At 32.3% G+C, this 25,004-nt stretch overlaps 1 protein-coding gene across 1 annotated transcript in view; it reads right to left on the reverse strand.

Annotated features, from left to right (window-relative positions):
* LOC143227317 (sodium channel protein para-like) overlaps positions 1 to 25,004 on the reverse strand; it is a 124,123-nt gene that overhangs the window by 12,552 nt on the left and 86,567 nt on the right. Inside the window, exons 11-15 of the mRNA XM_076458773.1 lie at positions 17,281 to 17,365; positions 16,819 to 16,884; positions 14,476 to 14,735; positions 7,557 to 7,730; positions 6,152 to 6,327 (exon numbers count right to left, since the gene is read on the reverse strand). Of these exons, the coding sequence (XP_076314888.1) occupies positions 6,152 to 6,327; positions 7,557 to 7,730; positions 14,476 to 14,735; positions 16,819 to 16,884; positions 17,281 to 17,365 (761 nt within the window). The remainder of the gene's footprint in view (positions 1 to 6,151; positions 6,328 to 7,556; positions 7,731 to 14,475; positions 14,736 to 16,818; positions 16,885 to 17,280; positions 17,366 to 25,004) is intronic.

The following is a 25,004-nucleotide window of genomic DNA, read 5'->3' on the forward strand; positions in this document are numbered from 1 at the left end:
AAAAATTCTTTTGAATTTATGTCTTTTATTTAGTTCCGAGTGACAAACATACTGGTAAAACAACATTGAACATGCACAAACAGTAAGTAGAAGAAGCCTTTGTGTAAGGACTAGTTTATATCATGTTTATGATGCTTATTGTAATAGTTTTGTAGCTGTTGCATCCTTTGCTTTCATGAGAATGTCTCTGGATGGTTGGGAGTTATAACAACATTGTCCATTTGACTGCATCCACATCTTGTGTGTTATAATACTGCTCAAAACTGAGGTGCTCAAGTTTGGTCTGAACTTGCTTTTGTTTTTAGTCACTAAACTAAATATCCTTTCACTGTCAGCATTAGAATGGAAGATTGTAAGAATTCTAAGCATAACCATACACAGAATGTCATACTTCTGGTTACCATTTCCATCCTTAACTGTAGACAGCTGAACCCAAAACTTGTCAACATTCAACTGAAGAACAGTTTCTGAGAAAGTATCAATTTGATAGTTCAAATATTGCTTTACCAACTTTTCAATAGTGTTATGCTCATGTATATTGACAAGGACAGGATACCTGCTGTGAAGAAATGCAGAGAAGAGGAATCTTTGCCAACTTTCAGTTTTGGATCAGAAACCTCTGCATGAATCAGAAGTTCATCATTTAGAGGGAAATGTTTCATCATGTAATTTATAGCTGCAATATAGTATTTCTTGACACTGGTGTAGAAGCTGATCAGGTCAGGTCCTTTTCATATTTAACAATGTATTCCTTGGCAGCATTTCCAATAGAAACTGCCTCATAAGATTTGTGTAAGGATTCATTGTTGTAGTCAAGTTCAATGATGTTGCCTTCAAGATATTCTGGCTTGATATATCTGACAAGTATATTTTTAACTTGTGTAATCAGAGTTCTATGCATTATGTGTATGCAATGTTCTTCTCTTTGCAATATCAAATTGGTTTGCTCAAATAGAGGAATTGCAGACTGAAGATAAAGACAAAATAACAAGTTCATTTTGTTGTCCAAGAAAACTGTTAACTTATCTAACTTGCTCTGTACATAACTTTTCTTGGTTACTTTCTTACTCGCTTTCATTTTCTTCTCTTTTTTCATTGATTGTCTCTTCTTTAGTTCAAGGTCAATAAACATATATTGAGTTACATCAAATGTTTCATTTTGTGTGCTTTTGGAGACTGTTGTCTCGTGTCCCTGTGTGGCTGAGAGGATATCCTGACTGTTAAAGTCTTGCTGCCTAACTGAGCTGCACGTTTAGATCCTTTTGAATCTAGTTTTTTCTTTTCACAGTGAAAATACTTCTTCAATGGCTTCCACATGTTCAATATTCTATTGAGGCACACCCCAAGTGATAGCCATCTTGTATTAACAAGTTGTAGAATTTTTCTTGTTTCTTTGTCATACAATCCTTGAAACTCTTTGAAATGTTGTTTACTGCTAGCACTTTTGTCCATTAAATAGTAGATATCTATCAATATATCAGAAACTGGGCAGGGCAGTTCTCTGGAAGCTTGCTGGGCAGCAATATTTATAGGATGGCAGGCACTGCCCATGAAGTAAATGCTAGGCTGTTGTCTTGAGATGTGTCCCATCACACCTTTACCTATACCAGACATAACTGAGGCATTGTCTGAAGAAAAACTAAGACAGTTTTCCCATGGAATTTTCCTCTTTGTTATTTCGTGGTCCAAAGGCTTGAAAATATTCTCTTCCGTTGAAGCTTCTTTCCATTCCACCATTGTCAAAAGAGAACAAACAATTTTTCCAAGCAAAGGGTCAAGATATCGTACAACCACTGGATAGTTTTGAGTCATCCATGTTTGTGGATCCATCTATGGCTAAACTGTAAACACTGTTAGTAAGTATGCTTGAAATCATTTTGTCATCTTCACAACCCAACATTTGTACAATGGCTGTAGTTTTGGTTCTAGCACAGCCATATTTTTTTGCTACATCAGTCTGGGAACATTTTTCTGAATAGATGTCCTGCATGATCGGCTACAGCTAGGGGTAAATTATGAGCAATGATGAAATGCGTGAACATGACTTCTGCATTTATGGTTTCATATTCTGAATTCTTACTCATAAATGTCGTTATCTGCATTGTGTTTGTCTTTGCCTCAGCTTTTTGTTGGTGAGATGCCAATTTTGTATGTCTGGAACAATCGTTTATCCCGCCATGCCCCACAGAAAAATCGATGTGACAAACTGTACAAAACACATGACTGTCACTGACTTTTGATGCAATGACCAGATAGTTTGCACCATACTCTTTTCTAATTTGCCAGATTTGTGTAAAACAAGATAATCTGGTGAAAGAGGCTTCTTTTTTTCCATCTTGTGACAATCGCATTGGTGTTTCTATGCTACTTAGAAAATGAGAAATACCCATCTATGCAAGAGCTGATTGGCTGACAAGCACTGATGACGTAACTATGGATTCCCCCAAGTACCCAGTATGGAGAAGTACTGCACTCAAACTATTAGTAGACATCAGAGATACAAATATTTTTTATTATTTCAAACACAAACATGATTATCACAAGTAGCCATTTTGACTATGTCTTTTATTTATTATCAAAATTTATTTGTATCTCACTAGAAATTTTCTTTTCACCCCTTTCAAGCCCTGGGGGAACAATTTATCACTTAATATATAATAATGTGGGAGTTGCAACAAGTTGTAATATTTGTCTGTATGAGTGTATAGTCGTAATGTATACACTAAAATTGTAATGATTACGCTCAAATCGTAATGGTTGGCATCTCTGTATTAGTACAGTTGGTTTATTATATATAAATTTGTAACTAGAATCGATAAATCAGATAACTGAATTAACAGTACATTTACGCATCAGACAACAAATATAATATATACTTTGTCAAGAAGGGTCACTCTGAATACTGCTAGTGTTGCATGTATTGTAACATATCCTATTATATATATAGCTGTGATCCACAAAACACTTGCAGTAGTGTTAATGCCCTTTGTTTAAATTTTCCTCACTATATCATTTTCATGGATGCCGTTTAAGCTATGTTTTGTTACAGGCATTAAGTGTTTACAAGATCAGAGAAACAAACTCACACAGATGTAACTTTACTAAAACTACACAAAGTAATGGTATCTATAACAGTGTACAAAATATGAATCAGTTATGAACATTCAGAGTATAACATGGTGTTACAACTTGAAACAAAACGACTTAGGTACCTGATGATACCTGTCAAGTGAAAAATAAAAAATGCACAATTAAAAAAGCCATACTTATACAAGAACTCAAGCCCAAAATAAACCAATACAAAGGAACACTTTTATACCTATATTAATAAATATAATCAAAATCTAAGTATGTCCTCTACATTCCTACACTCAGTTACACAACCCCCTTCAAATATGTGGTCAGCTATCGGTCAGTTACCTCTTTCTTTCTTTGTGAACCTGACAATGACCGAAGAAGGTCAAAATGTTGTTCGCTCTTCTACGTAAAAAATTTTCTCAACCCACACCAGCCATTTTTATATATATATTTTCTCTACAAGTAGGTTTTCTCATCATCACGGATGGTCATTATAAAGAAAGTTTAAAACATGGTCATTATAAAGAAAGTTTTTGTGAAATGTACAATTGTCTTTGTTTCTTTTTTTATTTTGTAATTATAGAGTTTTGTCAAGTACCAATGGTTTTAACTATCAATTATATAAATATATCAAAAGAATTTTAAAAAGTAATGTTATAAGAAAAACAACATACTATTATAAACATTAAATTCAACATTGAATCATAATGACTAGGTGTGTTTGGATTTTATGGATGATAACGTATATTTCTATAAAGTATGAAAGTAGAAACTAATTTTTAATGTCATAGCATAGCTCTCTTTAAACTAAAGTTAGAAAATTTAGTGTAGGTTAACTGAAGAATAATCAGACTTTGAAAAAACAATATTCTATGTTCTGGCTACCTGTAAATTGTGTCTTTTACGGTGAATCATGTTCCACAATTATTCACTGACACTGCAATTAAAAGGAGATCAAACCATACATCTTGACAAACTTTTCACTCGACATGGGCATTATTGTCCAGCATCACAATTACAAATGTTAAGATACAAACACACACTGGAACTGCATAAGAGATTTTACAGGTCTAGCAGGATTGCTGTGTTTCCAGTTTCTTAGTCACTCTGCTTATTAAAACAACCCTTGAATTGAAAATGTGGATAGAACTTTCATCTCATGGTTTGTTAACTCCCTTTTTGTTATAGTTCTAGCATTACTAGGGTCAGAATATTCTTTTTCATAAATGAGCATTGTTTTATTATTCTGTAGTGAACATGTTTCTCCAGGTCAGCTTAGTGTGTAACGTAGACCCGTTACTGTCCTTAATGTCTGCTGTGCAAGTTCCTCAAAATGTTGTGTTATTTGGTTCTACATAGTTCAAAACATTGTGCTTTATCAATACCTTGCCTCAGCCATAAGTTTACCTGGGATATATTATACATTTGAATTCATCATAAGTTAAACACAATTTACCTCTAAGTAAAGATATACAAATTATTTAATTGATGTTGTACATATAGGTGTATAGAAAACATTTTAATACAAGAAAAAAATACATTATAACACCAAATTGTTGTTATTATTTAATATAAGAACTTATTACTTAAACCTCATGAAGCTTTGTACTGTCTATTACAGTTTGTATTTAAGTGGAAAGGTCCTGATGAAGCTGCAAAGTGAAACATTGAGTGTATAATTAAATCAAAACAACAAGTTTGTATATTTCTAAGATATACAAATTGTACTTTAGCCTCTTTCAAAGTGTGGTTAACTCTTTGTTCTGAGGTTTGACAGTTTATTTTTAACAATGGAATCTTGAAATGACTCATATTCAGAAAAGTCTCCAGGAATACAAGAATTTAATGAATTAAAGTAGTTCAATGGATTGCCATGAAAAATTCCTTACTTTTTAGAGCTTAGTTTTCTAAGAAGGTTTTAAGATATGTAATTTTATTGAAATAATGTTACACTGTATGTGCTTTTACCATAAGAGAGGTAACATAATATTGTCACAGAAAAGTTATTTTATATATATTTTTCACATAAGAAGTTACAGTGCATGTGGTATTGCTATAATAAAGTTACAGTGCATGTTGTTTTGCCTTTAGACAGCTAATCTGTAAGAAGTTTCACCCTTGAAAGTTACAATAACGTAGATTTGCCATAAAAAATTGTAGTATATTTGAATTTCACAAGAAAAAACACATTCTACATAGTTTTTGTTATAAAAACAAATGGGAATCCTCAGTAGCTGCTTCACTTAAAATTCTTGTAGGCAAGATTAGGGTAAATTAATCTATGAGACTGTTTTTTTCTTTTTATTAGCTATGTTTTGTACTCCAGCAATACTCAGTATAGGGTGGGTGTGCACACCCAATTCAATTTTATTTATCATTAGAATTTTTACCAGCTTACCCTCAAATTGAAATTATTTAAGAAAAGATTAGAATAAATTAATCTATGACACCTTGAGCATGGTTAAATATATCAATTCTGAGTCCAAATCTATAATTAGATCTCAAATTTGTCAACAGAGAACAGAACTATCATCTAAAAGGTCTGTACTTAAAAAACAAAATGGAGCTATTCTAAGAGTCTCATTAATATTGTATTATATTGTATGTTTTTAATGATTAGTATATAATTTATGAAACTTTCTGTTTTCCTCAGCTGGTTTCTTACTTGTTATTAAAATAATTCTTGTATCATTATACATAATGTAAACTAACAATACATTTGTTGTATTATTATATTGCTAATAATAAATCGCTTGTATCATTATACATAATTCAAAATAACAATAAATTTGTTGTATTACAATTTTTAATAAATCCCTTGCATTATTATACGTAATGCAATCTTACAATAAATCTCTTGCATTAACATACAATTAGCAATAATTTTGTGCTATTAAAAAATTGATTTCTAAAAAGGAGAATTACTTTACTTTGAAACAGATTTGAAACCCACATTTATATTCCAAAGAAGAGATTGAGAAAATATTCACCAATATGCCTACAAAGGAGATCCTAGTAAACAGTATTTAAAGAGCCTATTTAATTTATAACATATATATCTTTTTTAACTTACAAATATTTGTTTTCTTGGTAGTTCTTTCCAAACAGTTGCATTCCCATCACAGCAAATATGAAGATAATGATACCCAACACAAATGTCAGGTTTCCCAATGCTCCAACAGTTTTCCCCATGATAGATATCAACAAATTCAAGGTAGGCCATGATTTGGCTAGTTTGAATACTCGAAGCTGAAAATATTATGAATAATTTTTTTTAGGGTCCTATACAAGAATGGAAAATATATAAATGATAAATTATGAAAAACACACAACATTTATTTAGTAAGAAAAACTCTGATTCCTTGGTACAACAATCTGTAAAAAGAAGCTTATTCAGAAATATGATCTTGTTATTTAATGATATATCACTATTCTGTACAGACAAACAAAAAGTAAGGGTAAATATTTCAATATACGAGTATAATAAATTTTCAAAATTTTATAAAGACAAGTAGGGATCAATATATAGGGATACATGGAAAGTTTTAAGGTAGAAAAAATTTGAAGTAAGAAATCTTGTTTGTTTTTTAATATTTTGCAAAGCTACATGAAGAATATCTGTGTTAATCATTCTGAACTTAGTAACGAAAGACTACAGGGAAGACAGCTAGTCATCACCACTTACTGACATCTATGGGGCTACATTTTAACCAACAAACAGTGGATTTGACTGTCACATTTTAATGCTCCCATGGCTGAAAGGGCAAGGATGTTTGATGGAATCATGATTTAAACCTGTGACCTGTGATAAATATGTATATATTTATCTCTAATTGTCTTTATAAAATGAAATGTTTTTATTACACTTGTTTCTTTTTTTTTCAATCTATATTTTTGTGTGCTAGCAATAACAAACATGTGGCTTGTGTATACCCAATTTGATTTTACTTATCAGGATCTCTACCAACCTACCCTCAAATTTAATTATAAGCTCAAAGTAGTGCATCACTGTTCCAAATGTTTAACTTTTGATAATGGGACCCAGCAGTAGAAGTTCCAAGTGAGAAGAAAAGTGATAAAATTCATTGTTTCCTGTATGCTTGTCTGGAAAAGTCACTTACTAAGATGAAATTCATTCAAATATGTAAATCTTGAAGTACTTCATAAACATGAATGTAGTGATTTATACAGCTTTCTAAATACAATAACCTTCTGTTTTATTTAGCTAACAATGTGAAATAGTCACTATTAATATTCAGATATATTAAGGGTGGTTGGTTTTAAAGGACAATTTTTATGGTCACCATTTTGCTTCCTTTTGATTCCTGCTATTAAGTACTACTGTATTTAATTTTTAAATATAATTTAGTCATAATGATAAAACTGACAAAACTCAATAATGTCAAATAGTTTCCTAGGTATCTCAGAGTGAAAAATATACCAAAGTAATACAATCCTAAAGAACATCTTCTACTTACCAATCTAAATGACCGTAGCACTGACAACCCTTGAACACCAGATAAGGTTAGTTCCAACAAGGACAGAGCAACAATTATGAAATCAAATATATTCCATCCTTCCTTAAAGTAATTCTTTGGACTCATTGCCATCAGTTTCATACAAGCTTCTACTGCAAAAGTTGCAGTAAAGAACTGGAAAGAAATAAGTAGCATCAGGAGAACTAACCACTTTTAGAATAAAATATCAACAGTTACAAGGTTAAAAGTATCTGAATTTAGTCTTAACTTTAAATAAAGACAGTAGATTCAGTACTTTGGTATGACTTATCAAATTATCTCACTTTCATTCCGTATGATACATGATAAAATTGTACAGAAACATGTTTACAAACCTGAATTATAAAAGATCAAGAAAGTTGGTTATATAGGAAGTTAAAAAAAAAGAAGAATATATGAAGAAAGTTGGTTAAAATTGTAAAAATTAACAGTAAGTATTTAAAGGTAAACAAAAAGTTAGGATGGATGTTGGATGTTTGATGGATGATAAAGGAAGGCTTGCATTTGATTATTATGAGATGGCTGAGTTATTAAACTTTAGGACCCTTGAGGGATGATAAAGGAAGGCTTACACCTGACTATTATGAGATGGCTTAGTTATTAAACTTTAGGACTCTTGAGGGATGATAAAGGAAGGCTTACATCTGACTATTATGAGATGGATGAGTTATTAAACTTTAGGACTCTTGAGGGATGATAAAGGAAGGCTTACATCTGACTATTATGAGATGGCTTTAGTTATTAAACTTTAGGACTCTTGAGGGATGATAAAGGAAGGCTTATATCTGACTATTATGAGATGGCTTAGTTATTAAACTTTAGGACTCTTGAGGGATGATAAAGGAAGGCTTACATCTGACTATTATGAGATGGCTTAGTTATTAAACTTTAGGACTCTTGAGGGATGATAAAGGAAGGCTTACATCTGACTATTATGAGATGGCTTAGTTATTAAACTTTAGGACTCTTGAGGGATGATAAAGGAAGGCTTACATCTGACTATTATGAGATGGCTTAGTTATTAAACTTTAGGACTCTTGAGGGATGATAAAGGAAGGCTTATATCTGACTATTATGAGATGGCTGAATTATTAAACTTTCTTCTTATTTTAGTAATGAAGATTTAAGTAATATTCCTCATCCTGAACAGTTAAAAGATAAAAACAAAATCAGTCAATATGACTGCATTAAAATTGGGAAGTTTATAAAATAAGGCTTCTGGGACAGAAAATATTTTCCCAGAAATCTTGAAGGAGGTTAAGGACTGGAAAAGTGATCCACTTGCTGTATAAATCCTTGAATAGTGGGCAAAAGAATTGGAATTCAGCTGACTCCTATCTTCAAGGAATGTAATACAAACGTTCCCAGTAGTTATAGGCCTATTAGTCTTATGTCAATTGTGGGAAAAGTTTTATAAAGTATAATGCAAGATTCTTTTCAAAGTTATTTAAGTGATGCAAAATCTTGCCTTACAAATCTTTTGAGATTCTTTGAGAAGGTTACTGCTTATGTAGATGAGCATAAGGGTGTGGATTTGGTGTATCTGGATTTTAGAAAGCATTTGACATGACATATAAAAGCCTTATAAAAGAAATTATCTCTTTAGATTTGGGGAATACCTTCACTAATTGGATAGAAGAGTGGCTGGATGGAAGAGAGCAGAGGGTTGTTATAAATGGAGTTCAGTCAAACTGGATTCATGTCATGAGTGGGGTACCTCATTACTCAGTTTTAGGACCTTTGCCCTTTTAGACTTACATCAATGACACAGAATGGAATGGTCAATAAATTACTTAAAATTTGAAGACATTAAGATTTTGGGTGCTGCTAGCTGTGAAGAGGATGTTGCTGATTTACAAATAGATTTAGATCATTTAAAAAGTTGGATAAATAAAGGGCAGATGGTTTTAATTATGATAAATGCAAGATAATGCATGTGGGTTATCATAATTTAAACTTTAAATATAATTTGGATGTAAATAACAATGAAAAAAAAAAGGATCTTGGAGTAATGGCTGATCAGTTTAAGCCATCCAAGCAGTGTTCTGTTGTTAGTGGTAGGACAAATAGCATTTTAGATTGTATCCATGGAAATACTGAATACAAGTTTAAAGAGGTTATAATTTCATTGTGTAGATCACTGGTTAGGCCACAGTTGGAGTATTGTGTTCAGTCTTGGGCTCCTTACTTTAGGAAGGATATTGAATTGTTAGAAGGGATTCAGAGGTTTACTTTAATAATACCTGGGATGGAGGGGTTGCCATATGAGGAGAGATTAACATTTTTGAAATTTTCTCTTACAAGGATCTGATTGAAGTGTTGATGATTGTAAATGGAATTTAAAATGTTGGCAAATCATCTTTTTCCATATTTAATGGTCAAACAGTAGGACTAGGGGCACAAATATAAATTTTGACAGGGTAAGAATCATCAGCTAAGAGTTTTATTTTATGAATAAGATGGTTAGCCTCTGGAATGAATTGCTTTTGGATGTTGTGGAGGCATAAATTTAAGTGATTTTATGAGAAGCCTTGATAATTATATGAATGATAAAGGCTGATTTTAAGACTTTTAATTTTTATTTTTTAAAATTAAAATTGTTTTAGTTTAGAGGATGGGACAGCTGAGATGAACCAATGCCCCTTGTTGTCCCTAAATATTATGTTAGATTAATCAGTCTTAGATTTAATGATGGTTGATTCCATGTTTTGCCATAACTTATCAAATGATTTTATTTTCATTCTGTAAATTGTATGACAAAATTATATATAAAAATGTAATTCATACAAATATAAGGGATATTTTTATGAGCTTGTAATGAATATAAAATACAAACTATTGGGCCTTCTTTGTAACTGAAAAAAATATGGCTAATTTGTTTAAGAAAATAAGACAAGAAACGCAATTTAAATACAATTAATATCATTGATTTGACTTACTAGACATCAATTCTTTCATAGGAGTAAACTATCTTGTTTTGTGTCAAGACAGTGATCAAAATTTGTACTTATAACTGTGTATACATAATATAATTGAAAAATACAAGTTGAAAAGTCTGATAAAATTGTACAAAATAAGATATAAATACAATAACTGAATAAAGTTAAATAAATTGTTTCTTTAAAATCTAAAACAAATCATTCATTTTTATTGTGTTCTAAATTTTCCAATAAACTTGAAAATATAACAGAATATCTAAGACTTGATTGTGTTTTCTTAAAGCATCAGTTGTGTTAGAAGACGTACACATTACCTCATAAAATCTAATTATTCATTCACTCACTTCATCTAGTTGTTGCACAGTTTCTGTCAAAAAAATAAGTAAGGATGCAACGAATAAAGAAAAAACATCAACACTTTAATATTTCATTCAGTAAAACTTCTCTTCATCAAAGTGCAAATTCAAGAAGCTTCAAGTGATGCAAACTGTACACAAATGTTTGTAGTTTAGTCAGATGTTCTGAAACCAATTAAGTTCAGTTTGAACTGAACATAAGTTTACTTCTCTTCAACCTTCAAGCTGCAGCTTCATAAGGATGGAAAAAAAACAGGAAGTGAAATATTTGTGTACTCAATAAGTGTATTGTTGTGTGCTTTGAAAGAAAAACAACTAAAAAAAAACAACATTTCAGCCTCATAAAGCAACATAACAAAACTGGAGTTTATGAAAAATAAAACTGATGTGGTAGAATAGCTTTATCTACCTAGGTATTTGTCTCGCATGATCCAGTCCTTTATACCCCACTTAAAGCCCTTTGTAATATCTAATTTGCAAGTTTCTCCACCCTTGTCAACGTGCCCTCTATTCTGATACTGTATAAAGCAGCTTGCTAAGATAGTTTAATCACTTTTTTAGACTTACACCAGCTGTTAGTGGAGAGACAAGGTGAGGGAGTGTCAGTGGAGGTAAGTATGACTGGAGATGCGTTTACAGATTAAGAAAATGTTAACTTCCAAACATACTTACCATTCACTGGCAATGTAGCTACAATCCCACAATGAGAAGGTGTAGTGGCAAGTGAGAGTATGGTGTACATAAGAAGTGTGCACCAAGATAAATGTGGTACAAAAGTGGGTTCACCACACTACATTCAGAACAGGTATGATCTGCATCCAGGACCAAGTTCCTGTATCAAGAATGGAATAGAACACAAGTAATTATTATAGGCTGGCCCCAACCTGATGGCTGAGGTTCCACAATTCAGGGTTGAAATTGAGGGGTCTTGGTACCTGTATACCACATTGGTAGCTAGGACAATTTGGTCACAACTGCATAGATACATATACCTTTTACTGGAATTCAGCCTACAGCCTTAGATTGACACACTTCACACCATCAGAATCACAATGATAAAGTAGGCAAAGTGGAAAAACTTCATCCTCCACCAGGGTGGTGATGCACACTGGGGAGTCCAAAGAAAAGTGAACTTGGAACTGCACAATAGGTGAACCAAGTTCTGAAAATTTGTAAAAGCAAACCATTCCCATTTTATTCAATCCAATAACTTGCAGGGACAGGCAGAATCCCCCTTGATATTCACTCATGATAGTCCATGAATGGCTGTCCATGGTAATACCATCTAGTAAGCACCTAGATTGTCTTACAGAACACCTCATTTCTACATAGCTTGTTGTACCTAGTGATAAAAATAACCAAACTGGTTGCTAGTGTGGACTTATGTTGAGAAAAGAACACCTGTTTGGGGAACACTTGCCACAGAGATGGATTCAGTGAAAGAAAGATGTAAGGGACCCTGGAAAATAAAGAGAGAAGACTGTGATAAAAGTACTCCTCTCCTTATAATTCAGCAGTTGTTGTTATTAAGAGTCACGGGTTAAGAGAAAACTCTAAGCATGTAAAGAATGTGAGAGAAAAACATTTGGAGAAGTCTAAATACCAGCCCATAAAATGTCCTCCACTGGATAAATGAAATGAGTAGAAAAAAGACAAACGTTAAATCTGCTGAGATGTAACTCAGAAAATATCTCACGTGAAAAGACCAAAATGTACAAAAATGGATATTTGGAAATCCACCTCTAAAGAAATGGGGTAACATCGAGGGAAACTGAAGTATCCCAACAATTTAGACAATCATCACAATAAGAGGTAAAGTGGGCCACATAACACTTCCAGGCCTAACAAGCTGTAATATTAGATTACTATAAGCTACAGAGGAGACAATATATGGCAAAATATTTGCACAGATGGATGTATCCCCTCTCCTAGATGCCAGAGACTTAGAAAAAAAAAGGACCTATCAATAAGATATAGCAGGATATAATGGGAGAGGAAAAGTCCTACAAACATGCCATCAACTCCAACTCATGTCAGCAGCAAATAATATATGTCCACCAGGAAGTGGAAAAACCAAGCCAAACAAACAGATAAAGGATAATACAAGTCTGTTGTCTATCCTGCCATGTAATTAAATAGTAATCTCCAAGCTTGAACCAGAAATGTTAGGAAGCAGGAGAAACTAAACAGTTGACCACCACCAACAACACGGAAGATGTAGAAACAAAAAAAATTTCACAAATCCAAATAATCAATTGAAGAAAAGTGGTAGGAGATGAATCCAGATCAGACTTATGAGAAACTGACTTAGTAAAAAAAAAAATGTCAAAAACAGAATCGAAATTCATTGCAGGATCAACAAAAATGTCAACTTCAGAAGCCTTAACACCCCAGTCCAAACCAATGTTTTCGTCTCTCAGTAAATAAACATATGGGCAACACTAACCAAAAATACCCTTCCCTTACCACAGAGAGACTTCAGATAACACATGAGGAGTACAGGAGGTTGGATTAGCTGGAATTCATACATGCAAATATCATCGTTTTTTTTATTAAACTGAAATCCACAAGGCAGTACAAAAATCTCAGTCCATAATGGGAAGACAAGTTACCCTTCATCAAACTAGCCCATGGCCAATGCTTTTAAGAAAAAGTGATTACACTATCTAAGTGATGTGCTTATATACAATACTAGGAGAGATAGCACATTGATGAAGGTATAGAAATTTTCAAATATGATACTGTCAAGACCATTTAAATGGGATATAAAAGGCTGCAGCATATGAGACCAATGCTGAGATAGGGAAAGCTAGCATCAAAGAACAGCTATATTGTCAGTAAATAGTATGTTCCGTAAAAACCTAATTCAATATAAAAAATGCAAATGTTCTTGAGATAAAATCAAACAACAACATTAAAAATAAAGGTAAAATATTAATTATAAATTTTAAGTCAAAAAAGAATTACAAAATTATATAAATAGGTAAATAAATAACTTATAATAAATTAAATCCTTTATTTCTCTGTCTAAGAGTATCACGATTGAATTTATTTCAAGGTAGCGTAAGTTTCAGTGATAGTCAGACTTAAACTAAATATTAAATAAATTACAGTATTCATCAATCACACAAGTTTTGACTGAAAAGTTTCCACTTTTGAAATATTAATATTTGGGGTTTACTTGGTATATTGGCATTCCTGCTAAACAGTAAGTAACACAGCTGTTGCTAATGGGATCTTTTATTAACAAACTAGCTTAGCTAGAAACGTGAGATGGAAATTAATATTAAATGGACTTCCCACAGAATTAACAGTAACTTAAGTGGACTTCAAATATAGTCAACGTTAATTATATTTAAACAGAATTCGGAAAAAGTTAATTTTTAACTGAGTTTCATTTAGACTATATTAGTAGTACTGAAATGTGTTTCACGTAAAGATAATCTAAGTATAACTTGCGGTATCTTAACCAATGTTACAATACATGGGACACATGTAAATGACAGTTACATTTCTTATGCATAACAGTGTTTGGTTCTAGCAACGAAGCAAAGTGTGTGCTGCTTTTATAAGAAAATTACTTACATAGTTTCCCATTTTTAAAACGTTTTCAAAGTCATGATCCATATTATCATGGTCCATGGCCATAAAGAGGGTGTTGACAACAATGCACAAAGTTATGAAGAGCTCCATGAAGGGATCGAACACAATCAAGGAGATTAACTGTTGGAAACGAATCCAACACCAACAACAGTCCCACACACAAAAAATATCAATACACCTGAAACACTGGGCTAAACACCGATCTTTGAACTTCACTTTCACAACCTCTTCCTCTTCTTGTGCTATAAGGTAGGGAGTAAATTATAAAAGAACAGAATCAATAATTATTGTAGTTGATAAAATAAAAATCTCATTAAATAAGACATTCTAAGATGGAATGAACTTTATAAAAAGTTTATAGTGCGTTTCACAAAACAACAAATAATACAGCTTCACTAAGACAGTATAGTGTAGAAGTCAAACTCAGTAGAGAGCACAGTAAACATGTCGCACCGTACAAGACAGTACAGTGTAAAAGTTCAATCAAGTAAGGCAGTATAGTGTAAAAGTTCAAGCAAGTAAGGCAGTATAGTGTAAGTATCTAAAAGTAAGGCAGTAGTGTAAAAGTTCAACCAAGTACAATAATATAGTGTAAATGTTGAACCAAGTACAACAGTATAGTGTAAATGTTCAACTAAGTACAACAGTACAGTGTAAAAGTTCAACTAAGTACAACAGTACAGTGTAAAAGTTCAACTAAGTACAACAGTATAGTGTAAAAGTTCAACTAAGTACAACAGTACAGTGTAAAAGTTCAACTAAGTACAACAGTATAGTGTAAAAGTTCAACTAAGTACAACAGTACAGTGTAAAAGTTCAACTAAGTACAACAGTACAGTGTAAAAGTTCAACTAAGTACAACAGTACAGTGTTAAAGTTCAACTAAGTACAACAGTACAATGTAAAAGTTCAACTAAGTACAACAGTATAGTGTAAAAGTTCAACTAAGTACAACAGTATAGTGTAAAAGTTCAACTAAGTAAGACAGGCCATCAACCAATGGAAGAGCTCGAGCGAATACCTAAGATTTAGAGCAAAATAGAAAAAAATGAAATATCTGACAGCTGATCAGCCTCATTCAGAATTGTTATTTAGGATTTACAATTCTACTTTTGTTGTATATTGTCAGCTGTTTCTCTACCATAGCACCAAAATAATTATTTCACAGTGCAAGAAAATTTCTATTGTTGAGCTTTACTGTTTCAAATAATCCAGATCACACTTGTTTTACCTTAAATGTGGTATTAACAGCTGCAGTTTAGTGAAAGGTAAGTCTCAGATTCTGCACCCTAGTTCATGCGTGTTGATGATAACGTAGTATTTTATTTACCAATCCTCAAGCGTAGTGCGTGTTTCACATCACTTTTTATGCAAATTATTTCTTTTTAAAAGCCAGAAATTGATATTAGAGTCAGCTGTGAAATAAATATGAATTATTACTGTAAAAACTAAGCTAAATTGTTCATTTTCACATGAAATAAATCTTGAAATAAAATAGAAAGAAGAATAAATTAATCTCACGGTAAACCAGGATGTAGAAGGTAAAAAACTACTTGATTTTATAACAATAAGATGGACTATGAAAGATAAAACATTGCACAACCTTGAAAAAACAGGGCTATGAAAGATAAAACACTGTCCACCCTTGTAATAAGTGCATTATGAAAAATAAAACATTGCCAAGGGTTGCAATAATTGGAATATGAAAGATAAATCATTGTACAACCTTGGAATATGTTGGTCTATGAGAAATAAAACAATGCCTAGTCTTGAAATAACTTAGGCTATAATAGATAAACACTACCTAATATCAAAGTAAGTACAGATAATTGCTTTATCAGATTCTAAAATAGTTTAACTCACACATCATGAAATATACAATGGCACTCAAATGTCATTCATTTACCCAAGAAAATAAAGAGAATAAAACTAACAAACCCAAATAACAGTGAAGTTTAACCATGACTAACATAAAGCTAATAAGTTGAAGTTTAACCATGAGTAACATAAAGCTAATAAGTTGAAGTTTAACCATGACTAACATAAAGCTAATAAGTTGAAGTTTAACCATAACTACCATAAAGCTTATAAGTTGAAGTTTAACCATGACTACCATAAAGCTAATAAGTTGAAGTTTGACCATGACTAACATAAAGCTAATAAGTTGAAGTTTGACCATGACTACACAAAGCTAATAAGTTAAAAACTTTAAAATTAACAAAAGATTTTTTTCAGATAGTTGTACAGAGCATGTTAGTTAAAACACATTTGCTTTTAAACAAGTTCTTTAACAAGGATGTACACTTCAGTAAGGTGGTTAATTACCTCGGTTACTCAGCTTGCTTTGTCTTCCTGCAGCCTGCTCAATAATGTCATTGAGAGCCATCACATCTATAAAACATGGTCTCAATTATACCACTTCATATAGTCTTGAAACATCAAATAAAGCAACACTTATAAAACTGACATGTTTTACCTTTTAACTTTACAATACTAAATTTTCAAGTATCAGTTTTTTTTCTGTTGTGTACTTATATTTATCTTCATTTTCACAAAGTTTTATATTTTTTATTATTAGGCATTTATCATTTTTTGGAAAATAAAATCAGGTAGTGAACTTCTTGTAATGTTTAATTATCTGAAAATTTTATTATTTAACCTATCAAACATTCAAAACAGAAAAAGTTTCTGATTTTTAAAATAATAAGAAATCATAATTTAGTATTACAGTCACAAACTAGATTTTTTCTTAGAATATTATATTGTCTATAAATATAACTTTCTAACCTTTCATGTCCACCACAGTCTGTTTCTGTGCTGGATTATCATCAGGCTGTTTGGGTTTTTCCATATAGTCTTCACTTTCATTATCCTGTGTGGTGGGTAGTTGGATGATGTTTATAATATCAGGTGATGATTTAAAATAGTTATGTATTTGTTAAATAAAAGTTACGTTATTTTAACATAGGTTAGAAACTATTATGAAACTTAAATTCTCAGTTAAGTATCTAATTGGTTTAATGTAAATTATTACAACAGGAGGAAGAGGAGATGTAGAACTGTAAACGGATACTGAAAGAAACGTAATGATGATACACTAAAGAATGTTCAAGGATGGAAAAACATTAACAAAGAAAAGTTTTATTATTTTACTGCTTTAGAAGAACATCTGACAAAAGTGAAAAACAGGAGCAATGCATGAAACTGAACATACATTTAATATATGTAATATGTACATATGTAATATGTACGAATAAAACCAAAAATTGATTATAAAAAGAGCTAAACCTCTCTTTTAAAGCATATTTAGAGTTTAACTTTACTTTTAAGTCTTCAAACAAATGGATAATGTAGTTTTGTAAAACATCAGTTGCGTAATGAAGTAGAAACACACTTCTAATATAAAGTTAGTTGAACGCAAACCAATTCCACAGTAACAAGTAATTAAACTTAAGTAGTTCACACTTGCTAAAACTAATCAAAAGACAACAAGTGTAACATTTCTCAATATATTTAAAATCTAAGCCAAGCAACAAACAGTCCAGAAAAATCAGAAATCTATACCACTTGAAACAAAACATTCCAGCAACCCATTCTTTTAAATACTTTTAGTCTTTCTAGAATTTAAAAAAATTAAACAGAAATGTCTATCTATGTTAATAAGTGAACAGAATAATGTTCAATCTAGACTGTAAATTTACAGGCATTCTTCTTTATACATAACAATGTTTATTTAAGAAACCTAGAATGGGGAATTAATGGATCATCAAAACAAATGTACAAACAGTTGATGTACAGACACACAACATAATGACAAACAAAAAAACCTACTTCAGATAACACTACAAAATGACAAGAAGTGATTTTATATGTACAACAGTTGGAGTTTAACACTTTACATCAATTAAAATATAAAAACTATAATATAAAAAACACACCATAATAAATTAATGCAGTAATAATATATCATGCAACTATTTATACAATTTAATAACATTATTCAATGTCATCTAGGGTAACACTACTTTAAATCTACTTACATAGTTCAATACTAGCTCATATAACACCACTAAAATTAACAAAATGATACAATACCATCTAACAGTACTTTAAATCTATACTATATAACACTACTTGAAAGCTAATTCCTCAGTATCACTTTATGTAACTCTACTATAAACCTAATAAAATAACTCAATACTACATTTTCAGGTAAGGAAAGTGTTAACTTTTGAGACAATAACTCACTTCTTGAAACAGTTTAGCTACAATCCTCTACTAAATGCATGGAGAGGCAAGAGTAATTTTGATCAAGATATGTATCTTTCGGAAAATGTCAGAAACAAGCCTATGCTGTGTATTATCTGATGGCAAGGATTACAAGGGGCACATGTGTGAGATCACATTTAATTTTATTCAGAACATACTCCTCACCCATAAAGGAAGGGGATAAGTAAAGAGTATTGATCCACATGCAATATGTGCCCACTTAAACTCTACTGAACATATTCTGGTTGCAGAAAGAGGTTACAAGTGGCATGATATTTCAGTGATGATCTGCACTACACTAACAATGTCACCACCACCTGCATCACCCGACATGTTGAGTTCACCTAATGATGGTTCTCCATGGTCTACCAACCCAATGGCTTCAAACTGATAAGTTGCAAGGTTCTCTCTTGCTGCACTCAATGAAGGAAGACTTGGAGAATTGTGCCTGGATCCCCATCAGTCCTTCAGTCCAGGAGGTTGTTTTTAACTGGAGACAGTTCAATGTATTACCATGAAGTCCTATTTTTAAAAGCCAGCAAGCACAAGCCAGAGAAGTGAACACAAAACTTCCCTGGTGCTGGCTTTTTCCGTGATAGTTCATGGAAGATTTATGGTCTGGATTGGATAGATGAGTCAACAACGATCTATATTTTGATATATATATATCTGTCTGTCTGTCTGTGTTAGATGAAGAGGACAGAGGAAGAAACACTTTATAATATTATGAAAGGAGAATTGCTACAAAGAAGGCCTCCCAACTACTAATAAAGGCAGAGACCAACAATCCATTGATGAACAGACAGCTAAAAAAAGGCAGAAATGTGGTTCACAGTATGACAGCCAGAAGGAATAAGGTCACAGAAGAACCATGACAAAATACCCACCACAGATGTTAATAGACAAAGATGATAAGAAGAATGCGACATAATTGAAAAGTCTAGCTAAATGGGCAACAGATCAGGTAAAGTCCATGCATGATAATGGAGGGAAGATATCTTTTAATAAAGAATGGAGTCATGATAGTGGATATGGTAAATAAAGGCTCTTACAAAATTAGTAAATATAAAAGGAGTTAACAGTAAGCCAAAAGAAGGAGCAATGTAGGAGATGTGAAAAAAAAATGAATGGATAATAAAAAAGAAATGGAGGATGGGCTGAGAATGACATGTTGGATGGTGTCTGACAACTGCAGACTGGGTGAAAAAGACAATAAAATAAGGATCAGAAGAACAGCTGTTGGTAGAAAATGAGATTCATAGCACAAGAAGAGCAACAAACCAAGCTTCTAGTAGAGGGAAGACAAGAACACAAAAAGGTCTGTAATGGGAAGGTTAAGGGCAGAGACTTGTATTAATAAAGAACAGTTATAAAATGTAAGGTTAAGAAGAAAACTTGGAAAGATAATATGAACAGAAGCCATATAACATTAATCCAGAACACCAGAATGAAATTAAAGCAAAAAGTGCCTCAGAGAAGAGGCAGAGTTAGGAAAGAGAATACAAGAGGTTAGAGAGAGAAAGAAGAAAATGTGGAACCATAATAAGGGAACAAGAAAGAAATATTAAAGGAAGTAGATGGTATAAATCCTAATAACAAGCAAGGAGAAGAGATAAGATATTTTCCAAGAATCACTGACCAGGGAATAAGAAAATAAGAAATAATAAAGAACCCACCAGAAGATAAAACAAAGAGATTGAAAGGTTAAGGTAATTTCATGAATGGTGAAGTAATACCAAAGGATCATCAGGTGAAGGTCATAGTTAAATAGATCATTCTCAACTGAAGAATTTAGTTGGAAGGAGGAGTCCAGGAGGTCAATTAAGCATGTGGTAATACAAAACAATGTTGTAATGACCCTCAGAGTTAACAAGTCTCCAATATAATGCCTAACTGTGAACAACATTACTCACTCATGAATAAGCACAAATCCTCGTCATTTGAAAAAAATCATGAAAGAATGAAGCTTTTGAGACAAAAGTCAAAAGTTTGTTAATGATACAAATCTCTATAAATTGAATTCATACAAGAAATCAAATTAAACACTTTGGATCAACACAATACCGAGAAGAAGAATAAAAATCCTATTGGTAGAGGGCTTTTGCTGAGCGATGAAGTCAACAAGCTGTAGCACAATTCACATAAAATCCTGTAAAATTAGGAGGAAGTTGCCCCAAAAACAGTGGCACGCAAATCGTTCTAGCACATATGCAAGGAAGACAGCTAAACTGTATGGAGATGGGATATTGTCTTGGAAGACAGCTAAACTGTATGGAGATAGGATATTGTCTTGGAAGACAGCTAAACTGTATGGAGATAGGATATTGTCTTGGAAGACAGCTAAACTGCATGGAGATGAGATATTGTCTTGGAAGACAGCTAAACTGTATGGAGATAGGATATTGTCTTGGAAGACAGCTAAACTGTATGGAGATAGGATATTGTCTTGGAAGACAGCTAAACTGTATGGAGATAGGATATTGTCTTGGAAGACAGCTAAACTGTATGGAGATAGGATATTGTCTTGGAAGACAGCTAAACTGTATGGAGATGGGATATTGTCTTGGAAGACAGCTAAACTGTATGGAGATGGGATATTGTCTTGGAAGACAGCTAAACTGTATGGAGATGGGATATTGTCTTGGAAGACAGCTAAACTGTATGGAGATAGGATATTGTCTTGGAAGACAGCTAAACTGTATGGAGATAGGATATTGTCTTGGAAGACAGCTAAACTGTATGGAGATGGGATATTGTCTTGGAAAACAGCTAAACTGTATGGAGATAGGATATTGTCTTGGAAGACAGCTAAACTGTATGGAGATGGGATATTGTCTGGGAAGACAGCTAAACTGTATGGAGATAGGATATTGTCTTGGAAGAGAGCTAGACTGTATGGAGATAGGATATTGTCTGGGAAGACAGCTAAACTGTATGGAGATAGGATATTGTCTTGGAAGACAGCTAAACTGTATGGAGATAGGATATTGTCTTGGAAGACAGCTAAACTGTATGGAGATAGGATATTGTCTTGGAAGACAGCTAAACTGTATGGAGATAGGATATTGTCTTGGAAGACAGCTAAACTGTATGGAGATAGGATATTGTCTTGGAAGACAGCTAAACTGTATGGAGATAGGATATTGTCTTGGAAGACAGCTAAACTGTATGGAGATAGGATATTGTCTTGGAAGACAGCTAAACTGTATGGAGGTAGGATATTGTCTTGGAAGACAGCTAAACTGTATGGAGATGGGATATTGTCTTGGAAGACAGCTAAACTGTATGGAGATGGGATATTTTCTGGGAAGACAGCTAAACTGTATGGAGATGGGATATTGTCTTGGAAGACAGCTAAACTGTATGGAGATGGGATATTGTCTTGGAAGACAGCTAAACTGTATGGAGATGGGATATTGTCTTGGAAGACAGCTAAACTGTATGGAGATGGGATATTGTCTTGGAAGACAGCTAAACTGTATGGAGATAGGACATTGTCTTGGAAGACAGCTAAACTGTATGGAGATAGGATATTGTCTTGGAAGACAGCTAAACTGTATGGAGATGGGATATTGTCTTGGAAGACAGCTAAACTGTATAGAGATGGGATATTGTCTCGGAAGTAACATTACACAAAATCTAATACAATAATAGCTCATGCAACACTAAAACAAAATTTAAGAAAATGTTATAAAACCATTTAATGTGACATTATATAAAATCTAGGAAAACATTTTAATATTATCACACTTAACATTAAATATGAAGAAATAATTCAATATAATCTCATGTAACGTAACATTAAATTTCATTCATAGTGTACATAACATTTCTGTTATTAATTTTAGAAGGTTTAGAATTTGTTAATATAAAACCTGATCTATAAATATAGTTACTTATGGAGTTTATATGATCAAATATGAACTCTTATGTTTATAAGGAAGTTAGTATTGACAAAGCAGGTATAATTTAATAATAGGTATATCTAAGTAGAAAACAATGTTATTCATTGAAAAACCAAGCAATGCAGTACTCGTCAAGAACTACTGATGATAGACATTTCATTCAAATTACATAAACTAAGAACTTTTATAACACACGCTGCTGACTAAACTTTCAACTGATGTGAGGCTATCAGTGAAACAAAATAGGTATGTGCCAAACTAACTTAAGGCTTCCTACTTTATACTAATTTGTATAAGATGACAATCCATAGAAATTCTAATATTTCTAGATATCAGAAGAGTCAGAACATGGCATGCCTAGATATACTTCACATGCACTAAACATGCTACTAACGTACATATATGATACACGTTACATGCAAACAGGTGTAAATCACAGAATTTTTCAAACCAAAGTGTTATATACAATAGCAAGAACCTTTCAGTAAACCTTAGATACTGTTTCTTTATGAGAGTGTTAGAGTTAGTGGAGTGATCCTTGTTTTTGTATGAGAAATAAGAAGTTTCTTATACCTTAGTGTACAAGAACATTTTGATTTTCTCCGTGTTTTTATTTTCTTTGAGGTTATAAGCCCACATACATTAATGTTATGTAACATACTGCACGTTTCCGTGTAGGTTTTAAATGCATCACTTTAGTGTTTCAATTTTTTAAAATAAAGATTTAGTTTTGTCAAGAATGTTAAACATTTATTTAATATTAATGATTTCTGAAATATCTGTTAAAGAATGTATTTTAAACATATGTATAGTTTTTTATTATATTTCATAATGGTAAAAAACTTTAGCAAAAGATTGTGCACATGAAACCAGTAAAGCTTTGTGTACACTAGTGATAACTGTAACATTATAACTAAATACATAACAGCAGATGGAAACTTTCTCATATTTATATATAATTAACTGATGAATATTTTTAACTTGTTCTTAAAATATCAAATACGGTTGATTACAGAATAATGAAGAATATTAAATATTTATTATCTTACATAAAAATAATTAAACTGCATAAAAAGACATAGAATTATTAAAAGATGTTTAGCAAAAGCAAGTTGTGAAAAAAAATTTAGGTAAGTGTAAAATAATTTTCCTGTCATAGTTATCACATACCTAGAAAAGCACAGATCTTGGGTGCCAGAGAAACAACCTGTGGAATACTATAAGTAAGAATTAGCATGCAACAGTATCACTCAGCAAAAGGAAAATGGCAGAATTGAATGAATGGCCCAGTAAAATAAAAAACATAAACAAAATGCACAATTTTTTTTTTATATATTATTGAATTTGTTTTAGCAATTTAGAGCTTGTCATTGACACTGAAACGACATGACTTAGCAAGAGACAAAACAATGCACTGACTTTATAGTTAATACCATTCAATGTTACATCAGGCATAAATTGTTACAATTATATTAACTTCAGTCCTTGGTTATAAGCTCTGACAGTTCATTTTGTATTTAAATGGAGATCTTAAGAAAGCAGGGAAAATAGTCAGAGGGATTAGAAAGGTTACAAATACTCAACTATAGCTTTTTGAGCATTCCTTTGGAGATTCCTTGAGCACAATTGCACTTGGCTCTCCTTGGTGATACTTTTTGTTAAACATGTCACCATGAAAGGTTCGGGAGATAAATTGGGAATTTGTATTGGTGAACACGGGTACAGTTATAGCACCATTCTCTTCAGAAATGGGCGTTACAGCATTGCTATTATCTGCATAAGTAAGATGCACTTGTGCATCTCTGTATCAATAGAGAACCAAGAACTTTCTGTTCCCAAAGCAACATCTACCATTGCGCCAACTGAAGTGACTTCCTCGGCTCTCCTTATGCAGATTGAAAGGTGAGCCAGGAAGACTACGGCTTGCTTGGAAAGTGAAAGGATCTCTAGGTTGAAAAAACTTAAGATTTGTTTTTCATTTTCAATGCATCAAACTAAAAGGTTTGCATGTTTTACAGTCTGTCACTTTATAGCTTGAAATTTCTCCTCATTGATTAAAACTGTTTAAAGAAATGTGAAATTATTGGGCCATTTCATTCAAAGTATGTTTAGAAAAGAGAACTTAAATTCAGAATAAGTGGCAAACAACATCAGTATTAAAGAAATGAATCTTCAGAGTCTCTTAAGCAGTTGTATGTTTATCATATTTGTCGGCTGTTCAAAGAAACATTAAAATAATTAATTTAACTAAGTACTGTCTTCAAGTTCGTTTTTTTTTTTAGTTTCATATATATATGTTGAAGTTCTGAAGTCATTCAAGCCATAATGCCGAGTGCT

Source organism: Tachypleus tridentatus, chromosome 9, assembly GCF_004210375.1.
Source record: "Tachypleus tridentatus isolate NWPU-2018 chromosome 9, ASM421037v1, whole genome shotgun sequence".
NCBI lineage: Eukaryota > Metazoa > Arthropoda > Merostomata > Xiphosura > Limulidae > Tachypleus > Tachypleus tridentatus.